Below are 23,434 nucleotides of genomic sequence, written 5' to 3'. Positions count from 1 at the left end.
CGAAATTCATCAGCACCTTGTGATAAGTGCAGCATGGCGAGACGATTTATCAAAGTGTTCCACAATGAAAGTCGATGTCCTATTAAATCTCTTCTGAATGTCACATTCAGAAGATAGGAATCCAGAATCCAGGCAATAGTATCACCCTTGTGACGAACAATATTGAATAGGGCTGGATATTGTTCCTGAAGTGTGGCATTACCTAGCCACTAATCCTCCCAAAATCTAATTTCTGAGCCATCTTTAATAGAGAAGGATCCATAGTGGAAGAAATATTTCTTTGTATCCATGAGACCAACCCAAAAGTTTGAGTCCCCAGGCTTCCAATATACCTTGGACATTGCTTTTGAGCCTATAAATTTTCCCCTTAGGAGGGTTTGCCATACACCATCTTCCGTCAGCAACTTAAACAACAACTTACCGAGGAGGGTAGCATTCTTAACCTCATGGTCATGAATTCCCAACCATCCTTGGTCTTTGGGACGAGAAACCGCACTCTATTTAGCCAGTTGATATTTCTTTTTCTCGCTATCTCCTTGCCAAAAGAATCTTTATCGGAAATAATCCATCTATGTAAGACTCCTTTTAGGAAGTTGGAAGAAGGATATCATATATAGTACCATATTACTTACACTGAATTTATGAGAACCAATCTTCCGCCCAGAGATAGCAGTTTATCTTTCCATCTGCTTAACCCTTTTTGTACTCTCTCCTCAACGGGTTTCCATTCAGCATTTGTGAGTCTCCGTTAATGTATCAATATTGTTGGGGAACGTAGTATATCACAAAATTTCCTACGATCACGCGAGATCTATCTAGGAGAAGCATAGCAACCAGCGGGGAGAGTGTGGCCACGTACCCTCATAGATCGAAAGCGGAAGCGTTAAGTAACGCGGTTGATATAGTCGAACGTCTTCGCGATCCAACCGATCAAGTACCGAACGCACGTCACCTCCGCGATTTGCACACGTCCAGCTCAGTGACGTCCCTCGAACTTCTAGATCCAGCTGAGGTCGAGGGAGAGTTTCTTCAGCACGACGGTGTGTTGACGGTGATGATGAAGTTACCGATGCAGGGCTTCACCTAAACTCTACAATGATATGACCGAGGTGGAAATATGTGGAGGGGGGCACCGCACACGGCTAAACAATCAACTTGTGTGTCTATGAGGTGCCCCCTCCCCCCTATATAAAGGAGTGGAGGAGGGGGAGGGCCGGCCTCCTATGGCGCGCCCCACGGGGGGATTCCTACTCCTGCTAGGAGTAGGTTTCCCCCCTTTCCTAGTCCAACTAGGACGGGGAAGGAAGGGAAGAGGGAGAGGAAGGAAAGGGGGGCCAGCCCCCCTCCCCAATTGGGATTGGGCTTCGGGGACGCGCCCCACCACTTGGTCGCCTCCTCCTCTCTTCCACCTTGGCCCATAAGGCCAATTAACTCCCCGGGGGGGTTCCGGTAACCCCCCGGTACTCCGGTAAATGCCCGAACACATTCGAAAGCATTCCGGTGTCCAAACATAACCTTCCAATATATCAATCTTCATGTCTCAACCATTTCGAGACTCCTCGTCATGTCCGTGATCACATCTCGGACTCTGAACTACCTTCGTTACATCAAAACACATAAACTCATAATACCGATCGTCATTGAACGTTAAGCGTGCGGACCCTACGGGTTCGAGAACTATGCAGACATGACCGGGACTCACTTCTGGTCAATAACCAATAGCGGAACCTGGATGCTCATATTGGTTCCTACATATTCTACGAAGATCTTTACCGGTCAAACCGCATAACAACATGCGTTGTTCCCTTTGTCATCAGTATGTTACCTGCCCGAGATTCGATCGTCGGTATCATCATACCTAGTTGAATCTCGTTACCGGCAAGTCTCTTTACTCGTTCTGTAATGCATCATCCCGTAACTAACTCATTAGTCACATTGCTTGCAAGGCTTATAGAGATGTGCATTACCGAGAGGGCCCAGAGATACCTCTCCGACAATCGGAGTGACAAATCCTAATCTCGATCTATGCGAACTCACCTGTAGAGCATCTTTATAGTCACCCAGTTACGTTGTGACGTTTGATAGCACACTAAGTGTTCCTCCGGTATTCGGGAGTTGCATAATCTCATAGTCATAGGAACATGTATAAGTTATGAAGAAAGCAATAGCAATAAACTAAATGTTCATAGTGCTAAGCTAACGGATGGGTCAAGTCAATCACATCATTCTCTAATGATGTGATCCCATTCATCAAATGAAAACTCATGTCTATGGTTAGGAAACTTAACCATCTTTGATTAACGAGCTAGTCAAGTAGAGGCATACTAGTGACACTTTGTTTGTCTATGTATTCACACATGTACTAAGTTTTCGGTTAATACAATTCTAGCATGAATAATAAACATTTATCATGATATAAGGAAATATAAGTAACAACTTTATTATTGCCTCTAGGGCATATTTCCTTCAGTCTCCCACTTGCACTAGAATCAATAATCTAGATTACATTGTAATGATTCTAAAACCCATGGAGTCATGGTGTTGATCATGTTTTGCTCGTGAGAGAGGCTTTGTTAACGGGTCTGCAACATTCAGATCCGTATGTATCTTGCAAATCTCTATATCTCCCTCCTTGACTTGATCGCGGGTAGAATTGAAGTGTCTCTTGATGTGCTTGGTTCTCTTGTGAAATCTGGATTCCTTTGCCAAGGCAATTGCACCAGTATTATCACAAAAGATTTTCATTGGACCCGATGCACTATGTATGACACCTAGATCGGATATGAACTCCTTCATCCAGACTCCTTCATTTGCTGCTTCCGAAGCAGCTATGTACTCCGCTTCACAGGTAGATCCCGCCACGACGCTCTGCTTGGAACCGCACCAACTGACAGCTCCACCATTCAATAAAAATATGTATCCGGTTTGTGACTTAGAGTCATCTGGATCCGTGTCAAAGCTTGCATCGACGTAACCGTTTACGATGAGCTCTTTGTCACCTCCATAAATGAGAAACATATCCTTAGTCCTTTTTAGGTATTTTAGGATGTTCTTGACCGTTGTCCAGTGATCAACTCCAGGATTACTTTGGTACCTCCCTGCCAAACAAATAGTAAGTCACACATCAGGTCTGGTACACAACATTGCATACATGATAGAACCTATGGCTGAAGCATAGGGAATGACCTTCATTTTCTCTCTATCTTCTGCAGTGGTCGGGCATTGAGTCTGACTCAACTTCACACCTTGTAACACAGGCAAGAACCCTTTCTTTGCTTGATCCATTTTAAACTTCTTCAAAACTTTATCAAGGTATGTGCTTTGTGAAAGTCCAATTAAGCGTCCTTATCTATCTCTATAGATCTTCATGCCTAATATATAAGCTGCTTCACCGAGGTCTTTCATTGAAAAATTCTTATTCAAGTATCCTTTTATGCTATTTAGAAATTCAGTACCATTTCTGATCAACAATATGTCATCCACATATAATATCAGAAATGCTACAGAGCTCCCACTCACTTTCTTGTAAATACAGTCTTCTCTAAAAGTCTGTATAAAACCATATGCTTTGATCTCACTATCAAAGCGTATATTCCAACTCCGAGAGGCTTGCACCAGTCCATAAACGGACCGCTGGAGCTTGCACACTTTGTTAGCACCTTTTGGATCGACAAAACCTTCTGGTTGCATCATATACAACTCTTCCTTAAGATATCCATTAAGGAATGCAGTTTTGACATCCATTTACCAAATTTCATAATCATAAAATGCGGCAATTGCTAACATGATTCGGACGGACTTAAGCATCGCTACGGGTGAGAAGGTCTCATCATAGTCAACTCCTTGAACTTGTCGAAAACCTTTCGCAACAAGTCGAGCTTTGTAGACAGTAATATTACCGTCCGTATCAGTCTTCTTCTTGAAGATCCATTTATTCTCTATGGCTTGCCGATCATCGGGCAAGTCAACCAAAGTCCATACTTTGTTCTCATACATGGATCCTATCTCAGATTTCATGGCCTCAAGCCATTTTGCGGAATATGGGCTCATCGTCGCTTCCCCATAGTTCGTAGGTTCGTCATGGTCGAGTAACATGACCTCCAGAACAGGATTACCGTACCACTCTGGTGCGGATCTTATTCTGGTTGACCTACGAGGTTTGGTAGTAAATTGATCAGAAGTTTCATGATCATCATCATTAGCTTCCTCACTAATTGGTGTAGGAATCACTGGAAGTAATTTCTGTGATGAACTACTTTCCAATAAGGGAGTAGGTACAATTACCTCATCAAGTTCTACTTTCCTCCCACTCACTTCTTTCGAGAGAAACTCCTTCTCTAGAAAGGATCCATTCTTAGCAACGAATATCTTGCCTGCGGATCTGTGATAGAAGGTGTACCCAACAGTCTCCTTTGGGTATCCTATGAAGACTCATTTCTCCGATTTGGATTCGAGCTTATCAGGTTGAAGCTTTTTCACATAAGCATCACAGCCCCAAACTTTAAGAAACGACAACTTGGGTTTCTTGCCAAACCGTAGTTCATATGGTGTCATCTCAACGGATATAGATGGTGCCCTATTTAACGTGAATGCAGCCGTCTCTAAAGCATAACCCCAAAACGATAACGGTAAATCAGTAAGAGACATCATAGATTACACCATATCTAATAAAGTACGATTACGACATTCGGACACACCATTACGCTGTGGTGTTCCGAGTGGCGTGAGTTGCGAAACTATTCCGGATTGTTTCAAATGAAGACCAAACTCGTAACTCAAATATTCTCCTCCACGATCAGATCGTAGATACTTTATTTTCTTGTTATGATGATTTTCCACTTCACTCTGAAATTCTTTGAACTTTTCAAATGTTTCAGACTTATGTTTCATCAAGTAGATATAACCATATTTTCTCAAATCATCTGTGAAGGTCAGAAGATAACGATACCCGCCGCGAGCATCAACACTCATCGGACCGCATACATCAGTATGTATTATTTCCAACAAGTCTGTTGCTCGCTCCATTGTTCCGGAGAACGGAGTCTTAGTCATCTTGCCCATGAGGCATGGTTCGCAAGCATCAAGTGATTCCAAAAGCCCATCAGCATGGAGTTTCTTCATGCGCTTTACACCAATATGACCTAAACGGCAGTGCCACAAATAAGTTGCACTATCATTATTAAACTTATATCTTTTGGCTTCAATACAATGAATATGTGTATCACTACTATCAAGATTTAGTAAAACTAGACCACTCATCAAGGGTGCATGACCATAAAAGATATTACTCATATAAATAGAACAACCATTATTCTCTGATTTAAATGAATAATCGTCTCACATCAAACAAGATCCAGATATAGTGTGCATGCTTAACGCTGGCACCAAATAACAATTATTTAGGTCTAAAACTAATCCCAAAGGTAGATGTAGAGGTAGCGTGACGACGGCAATCACATCGACTTTGGAACAATTTCCCACGTGCATCGTCACCTCGTCCTTAGCCAATCTTCGCTTAATCCGTAGCCCCTATTTCGAGTTGCAAATATTAGCAACAGAATCAGTATCAAATACCCAGGCGCTACTGCGAGCATTAGTAAGGTACACATCAATAACATGTATATCAAATATACATTTCGCTTTGCCATCCTTCTTCTCCGCCAAATACTCTGGGCAGTTTCGCTTCGAGTGACCAGTCCCTTTGTAGTAGAAGCACTCAGTCTCAGGCTTAGGTCCAGACTTGGGCTTCTTCACTTGAGCGGCAACTTGTTTGCCGTTCTTCTTGAAGTTCCCTTTCTTCCCTTTACCCTTTTTCTTGAAAATAGTGGTCTTGTTGACCATCAACACTTAATGCTCCTTCTTGATTTCTACCTCCGCAGCCTTTCGCATTGCGAAGAGCTCGGGAATCGTCTTATCCATCCCTTGCATATTATAGTTCATCATGAAGCTCTTGTAGCTTGGCGACAATGATTGAAGAACTCCGTCAATGACACTATCAACTGGAAGATTAACTCCCACCTGAGTCGGGTGCTTGTGGTACCCACACATTCTGAGTATATGCTCACTGACAGAACTATTCTCCTCCATTTTGCAGCTGTAGAACTTATTGGAGACTTCATCTCTCTCAATCCGGGCATTTGGTTGAAATATTAACTTCAACTCCTGGAACATCTCATATGCTCCATGACATTCAAAACGTTGTTGAAGTCCCGATTCTAAGCCGTAAAGCATGGCACACTGAACTATCGAGTAGTCATTAGCTTTGCTCTGCCAGACGTTCATAACATCTGGCGTTGCTCCTGCAGCGGGTTTGGCACCTAGCGGTGCTTCCAGGATGTAATTCTTCTGTTCAGCAATGAGGATAACCCTCAAGTTACGGACCCAGTCCGTGTACTTGCCACCATCATATTTCAACTTAGCTTTATCTAGGAACGCATTAAAATTCAACGGAACAACAGCACGGGCCATTTATCTACAACAACATAGACATGCAAAATACTATCAGGTACTAAGTTCATGATAAATTAAAGTTCAATTAATCATATTACTTAAGAACTCCCACTTAGATAGACATCCCTCTAATCATCTAAGTGATCACGTGATCCAAATCAACTAAACCATGTCTGATCATCACGTGAGATGGAGTAGTTTTCAATGGTGAACATCACTATGTTGATCATATCTACTATACGATTCACGCTCGACCTTTCGGTCTCAGTGTTCCGAAGCCATATCTGCATATTCTAGGCTCGTCAAGTTTAACCCGAGTATTCTGCGTGTGCAAAACTGGCTTGCACCCGTTGTATTTGAACGTAGAGCTTATCACACCCGATCATCCCGTGGTGTCTCGGCACGACGAACTGTAGCAACGGTGCATACTCAGGGAGAACACTTATACCATGAAATTTAGTGAGAGATCATCTTATAATGCTGCCGTCGTACTAAGCAAAATAAGATGCATAAAGGATAAACATCACATGCAATCAATATAAGTGATATGATATGGCCATTATCATCTTGTGCCTTTGATCTCCATCTCCAAAGCACTGTCATGATCATCATCGTCACCGGCTTGACACCTTGATCTCCATCGAAGCATCGTTGTCGTCTCGCCAACTATTGCTTCTACGACTATCGCTACCGCTTAGTGATAAAGTAAAGCAATTACATGGTGATTGCATTTCATACAATAAAGCGACAACCATATGGCTCCTGCCAGTTGCCGATAACTGTGTTACAAAACATGATCATCTCATACAACAATTTATATAATCACGTCTTGACCATATCACATCACAACATGCCCTGCAAAAACAAGTTAGACGTCCTCTACTTTGTTGTTGCAAGTTTTACGTGGTTGCTACGGGCTTAGCAAGAACCGTTCTTACCTACGCATCAAAACCACAATGATTTTTCGTCAAGTTTGCTGTTTTAACCTTCAACAAGGACCGGGCGTAGTCACACTCGATTCAACTAAAGTTGGAGAAACAGACACCCACTAGCCACCTGTGTGCGAAGCACGTCGGTAGAACCAATCTCGCGTAAGCGTACGCGTAATGTCGGTCTGAGCCGCTTCATCCAACAATACCGCCGAATCAAAGTATGACATGCTGGTAAGCAGTATGACTATTATCGTCCACAACTCTTTGTATTCTACTCGTGCATATAACATCTACGCATAGACCAGGCTCTGATACCACTATTGGGGAACATAGTATTTCAAAAAAATTCCTACGATCACGCAAGATCTATCTAGGAGAAGAATAGCAATGAGTGGGGAGAGTGTGTCCATGTACCCTCGTAGACCGAAAGCGGAAGCATTAAGTAACGCGGTTGATGTAGTCTATCGTCTTCGCGATCCAACCGATCAAGTACCGAACACAATGCACCTCCGCGATCTGCACACGTTCAGCTCGGTGATGTCCCTCGAACTTCTAGATCCAGGTGAGGTCGAGGGAGAGTTTCGTCAGCACGACGGCATGTTGACGGTGATGATGAAGTTACCAACGCAGGGCTTCGCCTAAGCTCTACAACGATATGACCGAGGTGGAAATATGTGGAGGGGGCACCGCACACGGCTAAACAATCAACTTGTGTGTCTATGAGGTGCCCCCTCCCCCGTATATAAAGGAGTGGAGGAGGGGAGGGCCGCCTCCTATGGCGCGCCCCAAGGAGGGGTTCCTACTCCTACTAGGAGTAGGTTCCCCCCTTCCTAGTCCAACTAGGAGGGGGAAGGAAGGGAAGAGGGAGAGGAAGGAAAGGGGGGCCGGCCCCCCTCCCCAATTTGGATTGGGCTTGGGGGGCGCGCCCCACCACTTGACCGCCTCCTCCTCTCTTCCACCTTGGCCCATAAGGCCCATTAACTCCCGGGGGGGTTCCCGCAACCCCCCCGATACTCTGGTTAAATGCCCGAACTCATCCGAGACCATTCCGGTGTCCAAACATAACCTTCCAATATATCAATCTTCATGTCTCGACCATTTCGAGACTCCTCATCATGTCCGTGGTCACATCCGGGACTCCGAACTACCTCCGGTACATCAAAACACATATACTCATAATACTGATCGTCATCGAACATTAAGCGTGCGGACCCTACGGGTTCGAGAACTATGTAGACATGACCGGGACTCACTTCCGGTCAATAACCAATAGCGGAACCTGGATGCTCATATTGGTTCCAACATATCCTACGAAGATCTTTATCGGTCAAACCGCATAACAACATACGTTGTTCCCTTTGTCATCTGTATGTTACTTGCCCAAGATTCGATCGTCGGTATCATCATACCTAGTTGAATCTCGTTACCGGCAAGTCTCTTTACTCGTTCTGTAATGCATCATCCCGTAACTAACTCATTAGTCACATTGCTTGCAAGGCTTATAGTGATGTGCATTACCGAGAGGGCCCAGAGATACCTCTCCGACAATCGGAGTGACAAATCCTAATCTCGATCTATGCCAACTCAACAAACACCATCGGAGACACCTGTAGATCATCTTTATTGTCACCCAGTTACGTTGTGACGTTTGATAGCACACTAAGTGTTCCTCCGGTATTCGGGAGTTGCATAATCTCATAGTCATAGGAACATGTATATCTTATGAAGAAAGCAATAGCAATAAACTAAACGATCATAGTGCTAAGCTAACGGATGGGTCAAGTCAATCACATCATTCTCTAATGATGTGATCCCATTCATCAAATGACAACTCATGTCTATGGTTAGGAAACTTAACCATCTTTGATTAACGAGACTTTGTTTGTCTATGTATTCACACATGTACTAAGTTTCCGGTTAATACAATTCTAGCATGAATAATAAATATTTATCATGATATAAGGAAATATAAATAACAACTTTATTATTGCCTCTAGGGCATATTTCCTTCAGATATCCCCAAATAGCTAACTAGAAACTAGCCTTGCCCGTAGCCAAACAATTCAACGTACAGATGGGCCTCATCTTGACCCTCGATAGAACAAAACAATCCGCTTTTATGGAAGTTTATCTTAAGACCCGAAAGATGCTCGAATGCTCACAAATTAATTTCAAATTTCTTGCATTTTCTATTCATGGTCCATAAATAGGATCGTATCATCGGCATATTGAAGGATATAAAGTCCACCGTCAACTAGATGATTAACTACCCCGTCAATTGAGACCATCAACCTTTAAACGCTCGATCATGACAGCTAACATATCAGCCACTATATTAAATAGCATGGGCTATAATGAGTCACCTTGTCACAATACTTTCTTCGTTTCGATATCGCGGCCAACATCATCATTGACTTTAATGGCAACATTACCTCCAGACATGAAGCTATGGATCAGAGCACGACACTCTGTAGAAAAACCTTTCATTCTGAGGGTTTGTTGGAGAAAAGATCACTTTACTTTGTCATAAGCTTTTTCAAAATCAATTTTAAGGACTACCCCATTCAACTTTTTCTGATGTAGTTCGTCTGATGTAGTTCTACATTGCATAAATGTATTCTGGGTCGGACGAACTACAAGGTCAGCCAACGAGTTAAGCCTAATCACCGCAACTTTCGTGAAAATTTTAAAACTAACACTAAGGAGGCATATATGTCTATGTTGTTGAATCCTTTCAGCCTCATTAAGCAGACCAATTCTATTTGTCCAGCATGGAGGTAGCCAAATAGTTCTAGATGGCCTGGTTTGATAACCTCCCAGAAGTTCTGATAAAACTCAGCGGGAAACCCATCAGGACCGGTGCTTTGTTGTGTTCCATTAGGAAAACCACCTTCTTTACTTCCTCCTCAGAGTAAGGAGCTGTTGGAAGGTTATTTTCCTCAACAGAAATCCGGGACATATCATTTATTCGGGACTCATCCATCGAGAAATTGCCTTCTTCTGGGGCTTCGAACTTATTTTTATAATAATTAGTAATGTATGTTTTGAGTTGCTCATGCTCACAATCGTGCCCTCCTCCTGTACAAGAGAATAAATAAGTTCCTTCCGGTGTCTAGCGTTGACTACACCATGGAAGTAACTTCTATTCGAATTCCCTTTCAGAATAAACTGAGAGTTTGAATGTTGGTGCCATTTGAGCTCCTCTTCTCTCAAAAGTCTAGCTATTTGTGCATTCAATTGATTCTTGATCTCAATTTCTTGCACAGATAACGGACGAACCTCAGCCAAAGCTTCTAAATCATCGATAATAGATGAGAGACGAATCTTCTCTTTTTTAAGAATACCCGCAGTATGCCTAGCCCATCCACTAAGGAATTTACATATTGCACATATTTTATTATTCCTTTTGTGTATTGGAATACGCCCAGCACAGGTGAAGTACTACTTTAAAAAGGAATATCATCGAAAAGGGGGCAAGTTGTTCAGATGGCGCTCCTTCCCCCTCCCCTTCCCCTCTCCCCCTCCCCGACCCGGGAGCCTCTGGCCCCTCTTGGTTCCACTCCGGCGGATCCTCTCCCCATGTCGCCTCCCCCTCCTCTCTTCTCCCTGATGGCGCGGTGGCCTTGGTTCGGCGGTTGGATGCCTCGTTGTCACTGATTGGATCTGGTTTCTGGGCTCTTGCCGACGATGAGGACTCCTCCACTGATGCTGAAGCTGATCCCTCTCGTGGTTCTCCGCTCCTGGTGCTGGCTTCCAGGGCGCTGGCCCGTCTCTGGAAATTTGCCCCTGGGGGAAGCGGCAGACCGGTCCCGTCGCCGGAGTTCGCCTCTGGGTGGCAGCTTGTTGGTCGCCGGCGGCGCAGATCTAGTAAGTTCTCGGTCCCTTCTCCGGCATGTGGTGTCCTTGGTGCATCGCCTTCAGGGGATGCGTCGATCGTCGATGTGTTGTGTTCTCTTGGCTCTAGAGGATCTGCGTCTCGCCTGCATTCCCTGGGCGTGCTGCCGGCGCCGGCGTTGCCTAGCTCGTCGGGGGCTAGGGCTGCGGTGGGCAGGCAAACCCTAGATCGGGTTCGGGCAGCGGTGGCTGGTGGGCCCCAAGGCTCGATGGGCCTGTTGCTTTCTGGGCTGGTTTCCTGTTTCCCCCCTCCCCTTCGTGGGCCCTGGGCAGTTGGTTGTGGCCACTGCCCCCACCCTCCTCTCCTCGGCCCATTCGTCTGGCCCTGCCCATGTGGGCTCGGCTAGCTCGGGATATTTATGGGTGAGGATAGGATCCCTTCCCCCTTTCTAGGGTTTCCGGCTTCCGCTGCGGATATTCACAAGTATTGTGCCCCCATCCGCCGCTTTCTCAGATCCACTCCTCCTCATCCCCTCCTCCTCTCCTTCGCGGAGGTCCTCGCCATGGACAAGTCCAGGGCCTCGTCGAGTGAAGCCATGTCGGGTAGCAAGCACCGGCGCGAGGATTCGCCTGGCCCGGGGCGGATCTGGCGTATGATGCTGCTCTCCGCTCCAAGATAGAGGCCGAGTGGTCGATGCGTGAGCAGGTGGCCCGCGATCGTGTGGCTTGGGCGGCGGGGCCGGAGTGGCTCCAGCGCGACGAGAAGGCGCGGGCGGCGACCGGATCTGGCGGGCTGGCATCTAGATCTGGTGCTGCGGGCTCGTCTGTGGTGGATCCATGGGAGATGGCAGCTTCGGGCGGGCCTGGTGGTTCCTCCTCTTCGGGGCCGCGCCCAGCTCCGGTGCAGGGTCCGGTGGCTCCGTCACGGCAGTCTCAGCCTCCTCCCCGTCCCTCTGGTGCTGGGGCTGGGTCCTCCCGTCCTCCTCTGCGCTTCTTCTTGGGCTCACCTTCCATGCAGTTCAAGCCACGCCGTTCTCCGGCCTCTGACCCTGGATCTGCCTCGTCGGGGCTGGGAGACAGCATCCTGCCTCCCGCTCCTCCGCCTCCTCCTCGCCAGAATGCTAATCCCCCAAATCCTCCCTCCTCTCCCACCTTCTTTGCATGCCATCAACCGAGACACTTTCAGTCCAGATGCCTCAATCCCCTGTTCTCTCTGATCTGTAGATCTAATGGTCATTTGATTGTGGATTGCCAGAACCGCAGCAAACCTCCCACCTTTGTTCATTTTGGAGCGGGCCTCCCTGGCTTCTCATTCATTGCGTTGGATAGTGATTTACCTCTGGTTGTGGCGGCCCTGTCCCTCTCGAATGCTGCTATTGTCTCGATCCAGGACCAGAAGATCTCCCCGCAGACCCTGCTGGAAGGCTTGCGGATCTAGGATGAGGGGGGCTGGGATTGGCAAGTTCACGAGCTCTCTGATTATGAGTTTGTTGTTGTATTTCCCTCCAAGGACTGTTTGAGAATGATCTCTTCGTGCACGAGTTTCACCCTCCCTTACAATTAGTTGGTGGTGTCAGTGAAGGCGGCGACATGTGGCGCCAAGGCGGTGGGACCGCTTTCTCAAATCTGGGTGTTGGTGGATGATGTTACAGCTGGGTTGCGTTTGATCCCGTTTATGATGGCGTTTGGTGTCTTGATTGGCAAGCCTGTTGAGGTTGATCCAGAGTCCCTAGAGAAGATTGGCCCGGTGCCTATCAAGATCTGGTGTGTGGATCCTATCTGTGTTCGTGGCGCACTTGATGTATTTCCCTCCTCTGATGGTGTTCGGCTGTGGGTTTGAGCCGAGGGTGCTGAGGTGTTCCAGGCCCCTCCTCCTCCATCTCCTCCCAGTTCTGCTAATCCTGATAATGACAAGCATGGTGATGGTTCGATGTGTGCGCAAAACCCTAGCGGTGGCACTGATCCTCACTTCACTCAGTCCGAATGGGACGGCCTGGATCTCGATGAACGTGAGCTATTCAAATCCAATGCTCCGGTGGGTGCGACTCAGAAGGATGAGATGGATGCTCCTGCCAAGGGCGGGGTGACCCAGGAGGCTGAAGGCCAGAGAAAGAATGCTACCATGAGCACTCCTATCTCGGGGTCTGTTCCAATCTGCCAGCTCATCCTCTGTCTCCTACTTTTTCTGGTATTGAAGACTTGCCTCCATCTCCCCCGCGTTCTACCAAACCCAGCTAGACCACGAAGAAGAAGAAGACCTCTGTCAGAAAGTTCTTGGCCAAGAGTAGGGCTTCCTCGGGCTCAAAGCAATCGATGACGGGCATCTGTCATCGCCTGGATATGGATCTGGGAGCTGTGTCTGCCTCCGGCCCCGCCTCGGCTTCTCCTGCGGCGCGCTCTCCTCTGCTCCGATCGCCTGCGTCTACGGCCTGCAAGGAGTGGCGCGTTCGGGACTCCGGTGATCCCGTGGCTCTGCGGGTGGAGCGATGTGCTGCTGCCAAGGATCTCCCCCCAGGTACGGCGCCTCCTGCGTCCCCCCTTCCTCCCCTATTCGTCTTGTTTTTCCTTCTCTTTCAGATGATCATCTTTTGCATATCCTATCGGATGTGGGTGTTTCTTTTGATCCCGGTGCTGGTTCTCCCTCGCTTATTCTCTCCACCATTAGGGCTAATGAGTTGGCTCAAGCGGCCATTGCCAAGGCCAAAGAGCCCGCGGTGGCTGCAGCCACTAGGGTTGTTCCTGGGCAGGCAAATGAGGGGGGTGTGGACGATGGTTGTGGCCAGTCTCACCCCCTCCAGCTAAAAGGGGTCCGAGCAAGCGTTCTAAATTCTGCGTGGCCCCTTGCAGGTCTAGCCTTGGCATCAAAAATCTCTCTTTCAAATGAAAGCTCTCTTTTGGAATATTAGAGGTTTTGGCGCTAGGGGGCATCCAGATCAAATTAGGGATGTTATCCGAGGCGAAAACATTGACATACTAGGGCTAGTGGAAATGTTTAAAGAATGTTTTCCCCCAATGAACTCTCTACGATTGCGGGCATGGATAGATTCGGTTGGCATTCTCTTCCTTCTTCTGGTCATTCGGGGGGCATCCTTATTGGTTGTAAACGGGACATATTTGATTTTGTTACCTTTGACCATGGCATTTTTTGGGCAAGTATTGTGGTACACCATGGGAGCCTTAACACCTTGTGGGAATTTATGGTGGTCTATGGCCCTGCAGATCATTCGCTTACTTCTCTGTTCCTTGACGAATTATCTACTAAAATTGAGTCATGCATGATTCCTATTGTAATTGGAGGAGACTTTAACCTCCTACGTACTCCTTCTGATAAGAATAATCATAACTTTTCCTGGCCGCTTGCTAATGCGTTTAATGATTTCATCAGTGCGTGTGCCATTCGCGAGCTTCCTCGGGTAGGGGCCCGTTTCACCTGGTCTAATCATCAGATTAATTCGGTCCGGTCGATGCTGAACCGGGATTTTATCTGTCCTGGCTGGGATTCCTTATTTCCTCGTGCTTATCTGAAAGCTAAACCCGCGGTGGGCTCTAACCATGTGCCCCTCATCCTCGATTCTGGCCTCAACCAGCCTATGGCTTCCTCGCGCTTTCAATTCGATGCCTCTTGGCTTCTAGTGGAGGGATTCATACCCATGTTGGCCTCCAAGATCTCACATCTCCTCTCCCCCTCCCCCCGTTCCTTTGGTCCCATGGACGACTGGCACAAATGTTCTTATGAGCTTTAGAAGTTTCTTAGGGGTTCGTCTCGCAATAGGGCTGCGAAGATTCGCAGGGCGAAAAATTCTTTAGAAAATCAAATCTCGGGCCTGGACCTAACTACTGGTTCGATTGGCCTCTCTGAGCACGACTGGTCTATCAGATATAACCTAGAAGCCGTGCTGATGCAGTTGCATCAGCAGGCAGAAATTTATTGGCGTCAGCGTGGTACTCTTAATTGGACCCTTAAAAGTGATTCTCCTACGGCCTACTTCTTTGCCATTGCAAATGGTAGAAGAAGAAGGTGTTCCATTGATAGCCTCATCATTAATGGTGTTAGATCCTCGGATCAATCTCAAATTATCGCCCATGTCGTGGACTTCTTTTCCTCTCTTCTGGGGGCTAAACAGGAGAGTGGCCTATCTATCTCCCCCTCTTTGTGGGATAATGATAATAGGATCTCGAACGATGAGAATGAAGCGTTAATGATTCCTTTGTCTGATAAGGAGATCTGGGAGGTCATAAATTCTGCTAACCCGAATGCTGCCTCTGGTCCTGATGGGTTCTCTATCCCCTTTCTTTAAGAAGTTCTGGCCACAGTTACGTCGGTTGGTGTGTCAAATTATTCAAGGTTTCTGCCTGGGCACGGTGGACATCTCGCGCTTGAACTACACTTCCATTACTCTTATCCCTAAATTAAAAGGAGCTGAGCTCATCTCCCAGTATAGACCTATTGCCCTTATTAACAATTTTGCTAAATTTCCGGCTAAGGGCTTTGCTACTCGTCTCACCCCTATTGCTCATAGAACTATTAGCCCTTTCCAATCTGCATTCATGAAAGGTCGATTTATCCTTGATGGGATCCTTTATCTCCATGAGATCGTGTATGATATTAAGATTTGTAGATCTAAAGTAGTGATTCTAAAGTTAGACTTTTAGAAAGCTTGCGACTCGGTTAGCTGGCCTTTTTTTGAAAAAGGTGCTTCTGGCAAAAGGTTTTGATGGGGCTTATGTTCATAGGATCATGCAGCTAGTCTCGGGGGGCCATACTGCGGTCTCTGTTAATGGTCAGGTCAATAATTAATTTGCCAATGGTAGGGGCCTTCGGCAAGGTGACCCCGCTTCACCTATTCTATTCAACTTTGGTGCGGATGCTTTATCTCGTATTCTGTCTAGAGCGGCTTCTCATGGCCACATTTCTCCTGTCATCTCACACCTCGGCCCGGAAGGGGTCATCCACCTTCAATACGCGGATGATACTATCATTATGGTTGACCTAAACGACTCTTGTATTGCTCACCTCAAGTTCATTCTTCTTTGTTTCGAAGCCTTGTCGGGACTCAAAATTAATTTCTCTAAAAGTGAGGTCATTGTTACTGGTGTGGATGACACCGAGGCTTTAAGGGTGGCCCACCTCCTCAACTGCAAGCTGGGATCCTTCCCCTTCAAATATTTGGGCCTCCCTATTTCCCCTGATATGCTCTATGCGAAAGAATTTACGCCTGCTGTAGCTAAAGTGGGCAACAGGGTCCTTCCTTGTTGAGGCAGATATATACTAATGCCGGGAAAGTAGCGCTGACCAACGCCTACTTGTCTTCCTTACCAATGTTTCTCATGGGTTTCTATCTCCTTTCGGCTGGCACGTATGCAGGCTTCAACAAACATAGAGGGTCTTTCTACTGGAACGCTGCAGATAATAAGCGAAAATACAGATTTGTTAGGTGGAAACTTATGTGTAGACCCAAAAACCTTGGGGGGTCGAGTATTATTAATACTGCCATTATGAATAAGTGTCTTTTGATTAAATAGTGGTGGAAAATTATGACAACAGGTGTGGGATGATTATGGTTCTCCATCCTAAAAGCTAAGTACTTCCCTCTCTCTAGTCCTCTGTCTGCCTCTGCTCACGGAGGCTCTCAATTATGGAGGGACTTGGTTAAAGTTAGACATCTGTTTTTGGCTCATGTTAAGTTTGTGGTCGGGGATGGCTCTTCTGTCCGCTTTTGGCTTGACTGGTGGTGGGGCGACTCAACTCTCTCTGTGAGTTTCCCCACTCTGTTCTCGTACTGCCCTAATCCGGGTATCTCTATCGCCGAGCTCTTGGCTAATAATTGGGACCTGGCCTTCCGGCGCTCCCTTTCTCCTGCAGAGTTTGAAGATTGGCAAAGACTCTCTGCTCTCTTCCCTACGCTCTCGGAGAACGTGGCCTCGGTAGTCTGGCCCCACACCTCGTCTGGTCGCTTTTCGGTTAAGTCTTTGTATTCTAAGCTCGTTGGTGGTACTCCCACCAGCCGTTTTTCTCATGTTTGGCGGGCCCGCATCCCCCCGAAAATCAAGATATTCCTCTGGCAATCTTTTAGAGGGTGTTTGCCCACAGCGGACCAAATTCGTAAGAGGAACGACCCTGGTCCGGAGTTTTGCGCCCTTTGTGGTGCTCTGGAGAACACGAATCATATATTTTTTTCACTATGTTTTGGCCAAGCTGGTTTGGAGTTGTGTAACATCATGGCTACAGGTCACATGGGACCCTTCGTCTTTCTCTGAGCTCCGGGTCCTTGCTCAATCTTTAACTGGCGTTACTAAAAGGGTTTTCTGGGTAGGACTTGGAGCGATTTGCTGGGCCCTATGGACGACTAGAAACAAGTTTACCATTGAGCATGTGTTTCGTGCTAAGCCTGCTGTCTGTTTATTTAAATCTTGTATACTCTTGCAGCAGTGAAGATCATTGACTAAGACGGAGGACCGTGATGCTTTTGATCTGATGATTTCTAAAGTGCGGGCCTCGGCTTCTTCCCTATCCAGACAGGAACATGTTGCTTAGCTGTTTTCTGCATTGATTCGACTAGTTGTTGGCTAGGTCGTCTTTAAAACTTTCCGGCCTGCGTGTCGTGTACTGGCCTGGGAGCCATGTACCTTTAACTTCGGGTGAGCCCTCGTCTGGGGCGTATTGTAGTTTATCTGTTTGGTTGGATGTTGTTGTTGGAATTCTGCCTGGTGGCTTTATCTATAAAGTCGGCGCATGCCTTTTCTAAAAAAAAAAGGAATATCGTTTATTTTCCTGCCAGTGGAGTACTTCATCCAAGCTTCCATTCTTTTACTAAGCACAATTCCTTGAAATCCGTCTTAAGTGCCCCACCTTTTTTTGATTTACCGAATAAACTTATGTTTTCTTTTGTTCAAATTTTAAGTATGGCAACCCGAACATTTTTCATGGCAATTTTAGTTCACATGAGGTTGGCAAATATGATAATTTTCTAACAAAAAAACAAATTGGAACAAAGTTACCATGTTTTAACAACTAAAGCTGCCACCTCGTGTCAAGTAAAGTTGCCATGAAAAAACGTTCGAGATGACATGCTTAAAATCCGAGCGTTTGCGATCTATCGGGGTTGTTATATATATGGACCGATAACTCACGGCCTAAAATAATAAACTATTAATACTCCGGTGCAACGCATGCGTAATTACCTAGTCTAAGAAAATGGAGCCACCTTTTGCAGCATCCTTGCCACGTCCCATCTTAACTAAGCTGTATTTTTAACACCGCCAAATTATGCTGTACGCAAGGTAAGCTAGCATCACCACGTGGCCAATATTACATGCCCCGGAATTAAAGATAGATTGATCTTGTCCCACTCACCTAGCTACCGTGTGTCGATCTCAGCCGGCCCGGTCTCCACTCTCCAGCTCACCCTCGCCACCGATCCCCGTCTCACTGTCACACATGGCAGCACTGCCCAATCCCAGCCATCCATTACACTCACTAGTTACTATAACCGCCCCCGATAGCTCTGCACGACTACTAAAACAGTATCAGAGGCACGTAAGTCCTACCCGGCCAAAAATTTCCGTTCTTTCCGTTTCTTTTCGGGAATGACGCGTCCAAACCCGCCGTTCACGCGTCGATGTGATGCGATCATGGGTGCAAGTGGCATTCGCTTGCGTGGGTAGGCGAATCATCTAGGGTGGCCGAGTCAGTAAGTCACTACCTGCTCGTAACGACATGTCGACATGTCGAGTCAGGGACGCGAGGTCTCCGTAAATAATCCGTTGGTGTCGCTCTCGATCTACAAAGCGTAAGGGATATTTTCACAAAAGGGAAAAAGAAAAAGAAAAGGTTGTAGTGATATACTTCGGGGCCCCGACGACTTGGCCGGTGAGGTCAATGGGGGGATGATTATCTTGCTAATAGCCGTTCAATCAAGGTTGGTTTCCCCGCCAAAAATAATAATAATTAGGGTCGGTTTGTGCGTGTATATAAAGTCACTACTGTGTTATCACACAGGGTACAAGCCTCCTGCATAACAGCATACGTTAGCTTAGCAACTTGCCAAGGGCTGGTAGAGCTGGTTCTTGCTTAATACGTTCTACTTTGCTCACCGGAGGACTACCGACGGGGAAGATGAGGGTAAGATCTTAGTACCATGCTTCTGCTTAATTTCTACTATTAGCAAAATACCATCTTTTATTTGTTCATGATTTATGATGAATTAGTCCTTCGTTACAAGAAAAAAAAAAGTGCTACTAGTTACATATGTTTCTTTCTGCCGTCAGTTATTAGAACTAGTTTCATGGATTGAATCCATTGCAGACCGAGATGGTCATCAGGATCCAGATCGGCTCTGAGAAGGGCCATTCCAAAGCTATCAAGGTGGCTGCTGCGGTCACCGGTAAATTCCTTGCTCGACCCCCTCCCTTACCTTCGCCTCCGTGTCCTCAAGGCTTATCACTAACTGGCATGTTGCATATGGTTGTTTAATTAGCTTAAATCTGGTCACTGCTCATGATGCATGGATGCACGTTGACTTAATTTTGCGTGAACTGGGCAGGGGTGGAGTCTGTCACGATCGCCGGCGAGGACAAGAACCTGCTGCTGGTGATCGGCGCCGGGGTCGACTCCAACCGCCTCACCGAGAAGCTGCGCCGGAAGGTGGGCCACGCGGAGGTGGTGGAGCTGCGCACCGTCGACGACGACGACTTCGCCGGCGAGTACCACCCGTACCGCTACCACCCGAGCCCGAGCCCGTACAAGCACGTCACCGCGCGCGACATGTACTACACGGGGAGCTACCCGCCGCAGCAGCACGCCGGGGGCGGTCGGGACCACTACCGCAACGCCGGCTCGTACCCTCCGACGACGGGCGGGCGAGACTACTACAGCTACGGCGGCGGCGGTGGCGGTGGCGGCTACCCCGCGCAGTACCAGCAGCAGGGTTACTACTACCCGCAGCAGTCGGCGGCGAACATGCACACGGTGGTGCACCACGGGTACTCGGATGACCCCAACAGCTGCTCCATCATGTAGCGGCAGCAATGACCAGTGGACGTCTGAGCGTTTAGCGGGTCGGTTTGAGAATCGATGGATGGTGTGTGCGCCAGTTACTTTCCGATTCCATGTAATTAGTGTACAGAGTGTGCGTTTCTTCTTCTTTTTTCCTTTCTTTTTTCCCGATGAAGCTGTGTTCGTTTCATGGTTGTGTTGTGTGAATATGTATGTAGCTCCAGGCATTACATCTACGCACGGTGTGGAATGTAAGCTAAGTTCTACTCTCTTATTAAAACAGGGGAAAGCAGAATCCGACAGTACAATTGCAAATGCTCACATAGACATGGATATACTCACCCCTATAAACACCCATGTGCATATCCCTGTAAACATTTCTGGGATATTGAGTCGGCACAACATCTCAAGATTGACGAAGTCATCGCAAGCACCAAAGTTTCCTACCTCTCTGCCTCCACCTAGCTTGTGGTTCGCTGTTCTCCTACTCCACCCACCTTTTTGCCCGCCTATCTTTTGATCGACACCACGAAACCACCAATTCAAGTTCCTTACACGAGTACATGAATGCCTAGTAGTGTCACGCCAAAAACATCATTGGTGGCTGCCCCCACGCCATTAATATAGCCCTATTGATAAATGTTATTAGTGACGTGATGCCTCCATGCCACCAGTAACATAAATACTGCTCCTTCCTTTCTAGAATATAAGGCGTGATTGATTTTGCACGGTTTTTGATGCACGACTTTGACCACTAATATATATCAAAGTACACGGAATGAACATGTATAAATGGCATCTTCATATATGTCTTGCAAAACGATTTTATTTCGTGTGTCTGTATACTCATTTATAGACATACATTTATAAAAATCATAGTCAAAATTGTGTAACGAAGACCAGAAAAGTCAACCGGCGCTTTATATTTTGGGAAGGAGGGAGTAGTTGCGGGCCAGGTATGGCACACCGCTAATAGGACAAATGTTTCCTACAAGCAGTGGTAGTTACCACCACTTACGTTTTGTATGTTGTATGTAGTATCTATCAAAACCGAGAGTATGTACGTGTAGTATGTAGTATATAACAATGATTAGGTAGTATATATACTAATTTTTAGGTAGTATGTACCATGTTTTGAGTATGCTCTTTTTTACGTACAAATATGTACGTATTTCACAATATAACAAAAACTATGAGCTCATATGCAATTTTTTCATCTAACTTGCTTTGAAAAATCTTAGATATAGTCTATGAACATATTTAAAATAATAAAATAGTATATACAGTACTACATGGTAGTATATGAGATATGTGGGGTAACTACTACCAGGTGGTAGGATGGATTTTCCCTATATATATATATATATATATATATATATATATATATATATATATATATATATATATATACACATATAGATATATATATTAGGACCTTCCAGAACATGTCCGGGAACAATTAGAACATTCTCGACACCACCGAAAATCTTTCGATGCCCATTCTCTCTTTCTTATTCATTTCTTAGCTTTCTAACAAACCACGTTAAGTGTGTGACCCTATAGGATTAGTAAATTATAGGCATAACTAGAACTCCTTCTACTCAATGATCAATAGCGGAGCCGTGTATATCCACATCGACCCCTATACCCGCACGAATAATTATCGGTGAACCTATAGTTACCATGTGCTATTCTTTTTGCGTCACGGTACTTTTACAAAACCTGAGGTGAGATATAGCAGCAACCCTGTGAATCAAGACATGATCACTACGCCCGTTTCTTCGTTACTGGTTTTGTTCTCTTTTCTAGTTCCCATGTAACGGCATCCCCGTGAGCAAGTCACGTTGTGTTCGTCTAGATGATGATGGATACTGTCACATCGAGAGGGCCCTAAGAATATCTCTCCATTATTGGAGAAGAAATCCTAGTTCATCATACTTTTCTGTTGAACCTATTGAAGGAAATATGCCCTAGAGGCAATAATAAAGTATTATTTATTTCCTTATATCATGATAAATGTTTATTATTCATGCTAGAATTGTATTAACCGGAAACATAATACATGTGTGAATACATAGACAAACAGAGTGTCACTAGTATGCCTCTACTTGACTAGCTCGTTAATCAAAGATGGTTATGTTTCCTAGCCATAGACATGAGTTGTCATTTGATTAACGGGATCACCTCATTAGGAGAATGACGTGATTGACTTGACCCATTCCGTTAGCTTAGCACTCGATCGTTTAGTATGTTGCTATTGCTTTCTTCATGACTTATACATGTTCCTATGACTATGAGATTATGCAACTCCCGTTTACCGGAGGAACACTTTGTGTGCTACCAAACGTCACAACGTAACTGGGTGATTATAAAGGTGCTCTACAGGTGTCTCCAAAGGTACTTGTTGGTTTGGCGTATTTCGAGATTAGGATTTGTCACTCCGATTGTCGGAGAGGTATCTCTGGGCCCACTCGGTAATGCACATCACTATAAGCCTTGCAAGCATTGCAACTAATGAGCTAGTTGCGGGATGATGTATTACGGAACGAGTAAAGAGACTTGTCGGTAACGAGATTGAGCTAGGTATCAAGATACCGACGATCGAATCTCGGGCAAGTAACATACCGATGACAAAGGGAACAACGTATGTTGTTATGCGGTCTGACCGATAAAGATCTTCGTAGAATATGTGGGAGCCAATATGGGCATCCAGGTCCCGCTATTGGTTATTGACCGGAGAGGTGTCTCGGTCATGTCTACATAGTTCTCGAACCCGAAGGGTCCGCACGCTTAACGTTACGATGACAGTTTTATTATGAGTTTATGTATGTTGATGTACCGAAGGAGTTCGGAGTCCCGGATGAGATCGGGGACATGACGAGGAGTCTCGAAATGGTCGAGACGTAAAGATCGATATATTGGACGACTACATTCGGACTTCGGAAAGGTTCCGAGTGATTCGGGTATTTTTCGGAGTACCGGAGAGTTACGGGAATTCGTATTGGGCCTTAATGAGCCATACGGGAAAGGAGAGAAAGACCCCAAAGGGTGGCCGCACCCCTCCCCATGGGCTAGTCCGAATTGGACTTCCTTCTTTCGCCTTCCCCCTTCCCTTCTCCTACTCCCACAAGGAAAGGAGGAGTCCTACTCCCGGTGGGAGTAGGACTCCCCCCTTTGGCGCGCCTCTCCCCTTGGCCGGCTGCCTCCCCCTTGCTCCTTTATA

The 23,434-nt window shown here is 46.2% G+C and overlaps 1 protein-coding gene across 1 annotated transcript; it reads left to right on the top strand.

Moving 5' to 3' along the window:
- Positions 1–19,152: 19,152 nt before the first annotated feature.
- Positions 19,153–20,519, top strand: LOC123049482 (disease resistance protein RGA5). Its single transcript, XM_044472391.1, has 3 exons — positions 19,153–19,338; positions 19,522–19,600; positions 19,760–20,519. Exons 1-3 carry the CDS (start codon positions 19,333–19,335, stop codon positions 20,233–20,235), a joined length of 561 nt encoding a protein of 186 aa, XP_044328326.1. The 5' UTR covers positions 19,153–19,332; the 3' UTR covers positions 20,236–20,519.
- The last annotated feature ends 2,915 nt before the right edge of the window (positions 20,520–23,434 follow it).

Source organism: Triticum aestivum, chromosome 2D, assembly GCF_018294505.1.
Source record: "Triticum aestivum cultivar Chinese Spring chromosome 2D, IWGSC CS RefSeq v2.1, whole genome shotgun sequence".
In the NCBI taxonomy this organism is placed as follows: domain Eukaryota; kingdom Viridiplantae; phylum Streptophyta; class Magnoliopsida; order Poales; family Poaceae; genus Triticum; species Triticum aestivum.
Note: the sequence above shows the minus strand (reverse complement) of the source record. Positions and strands in the feature narration are given on the sequence as shown.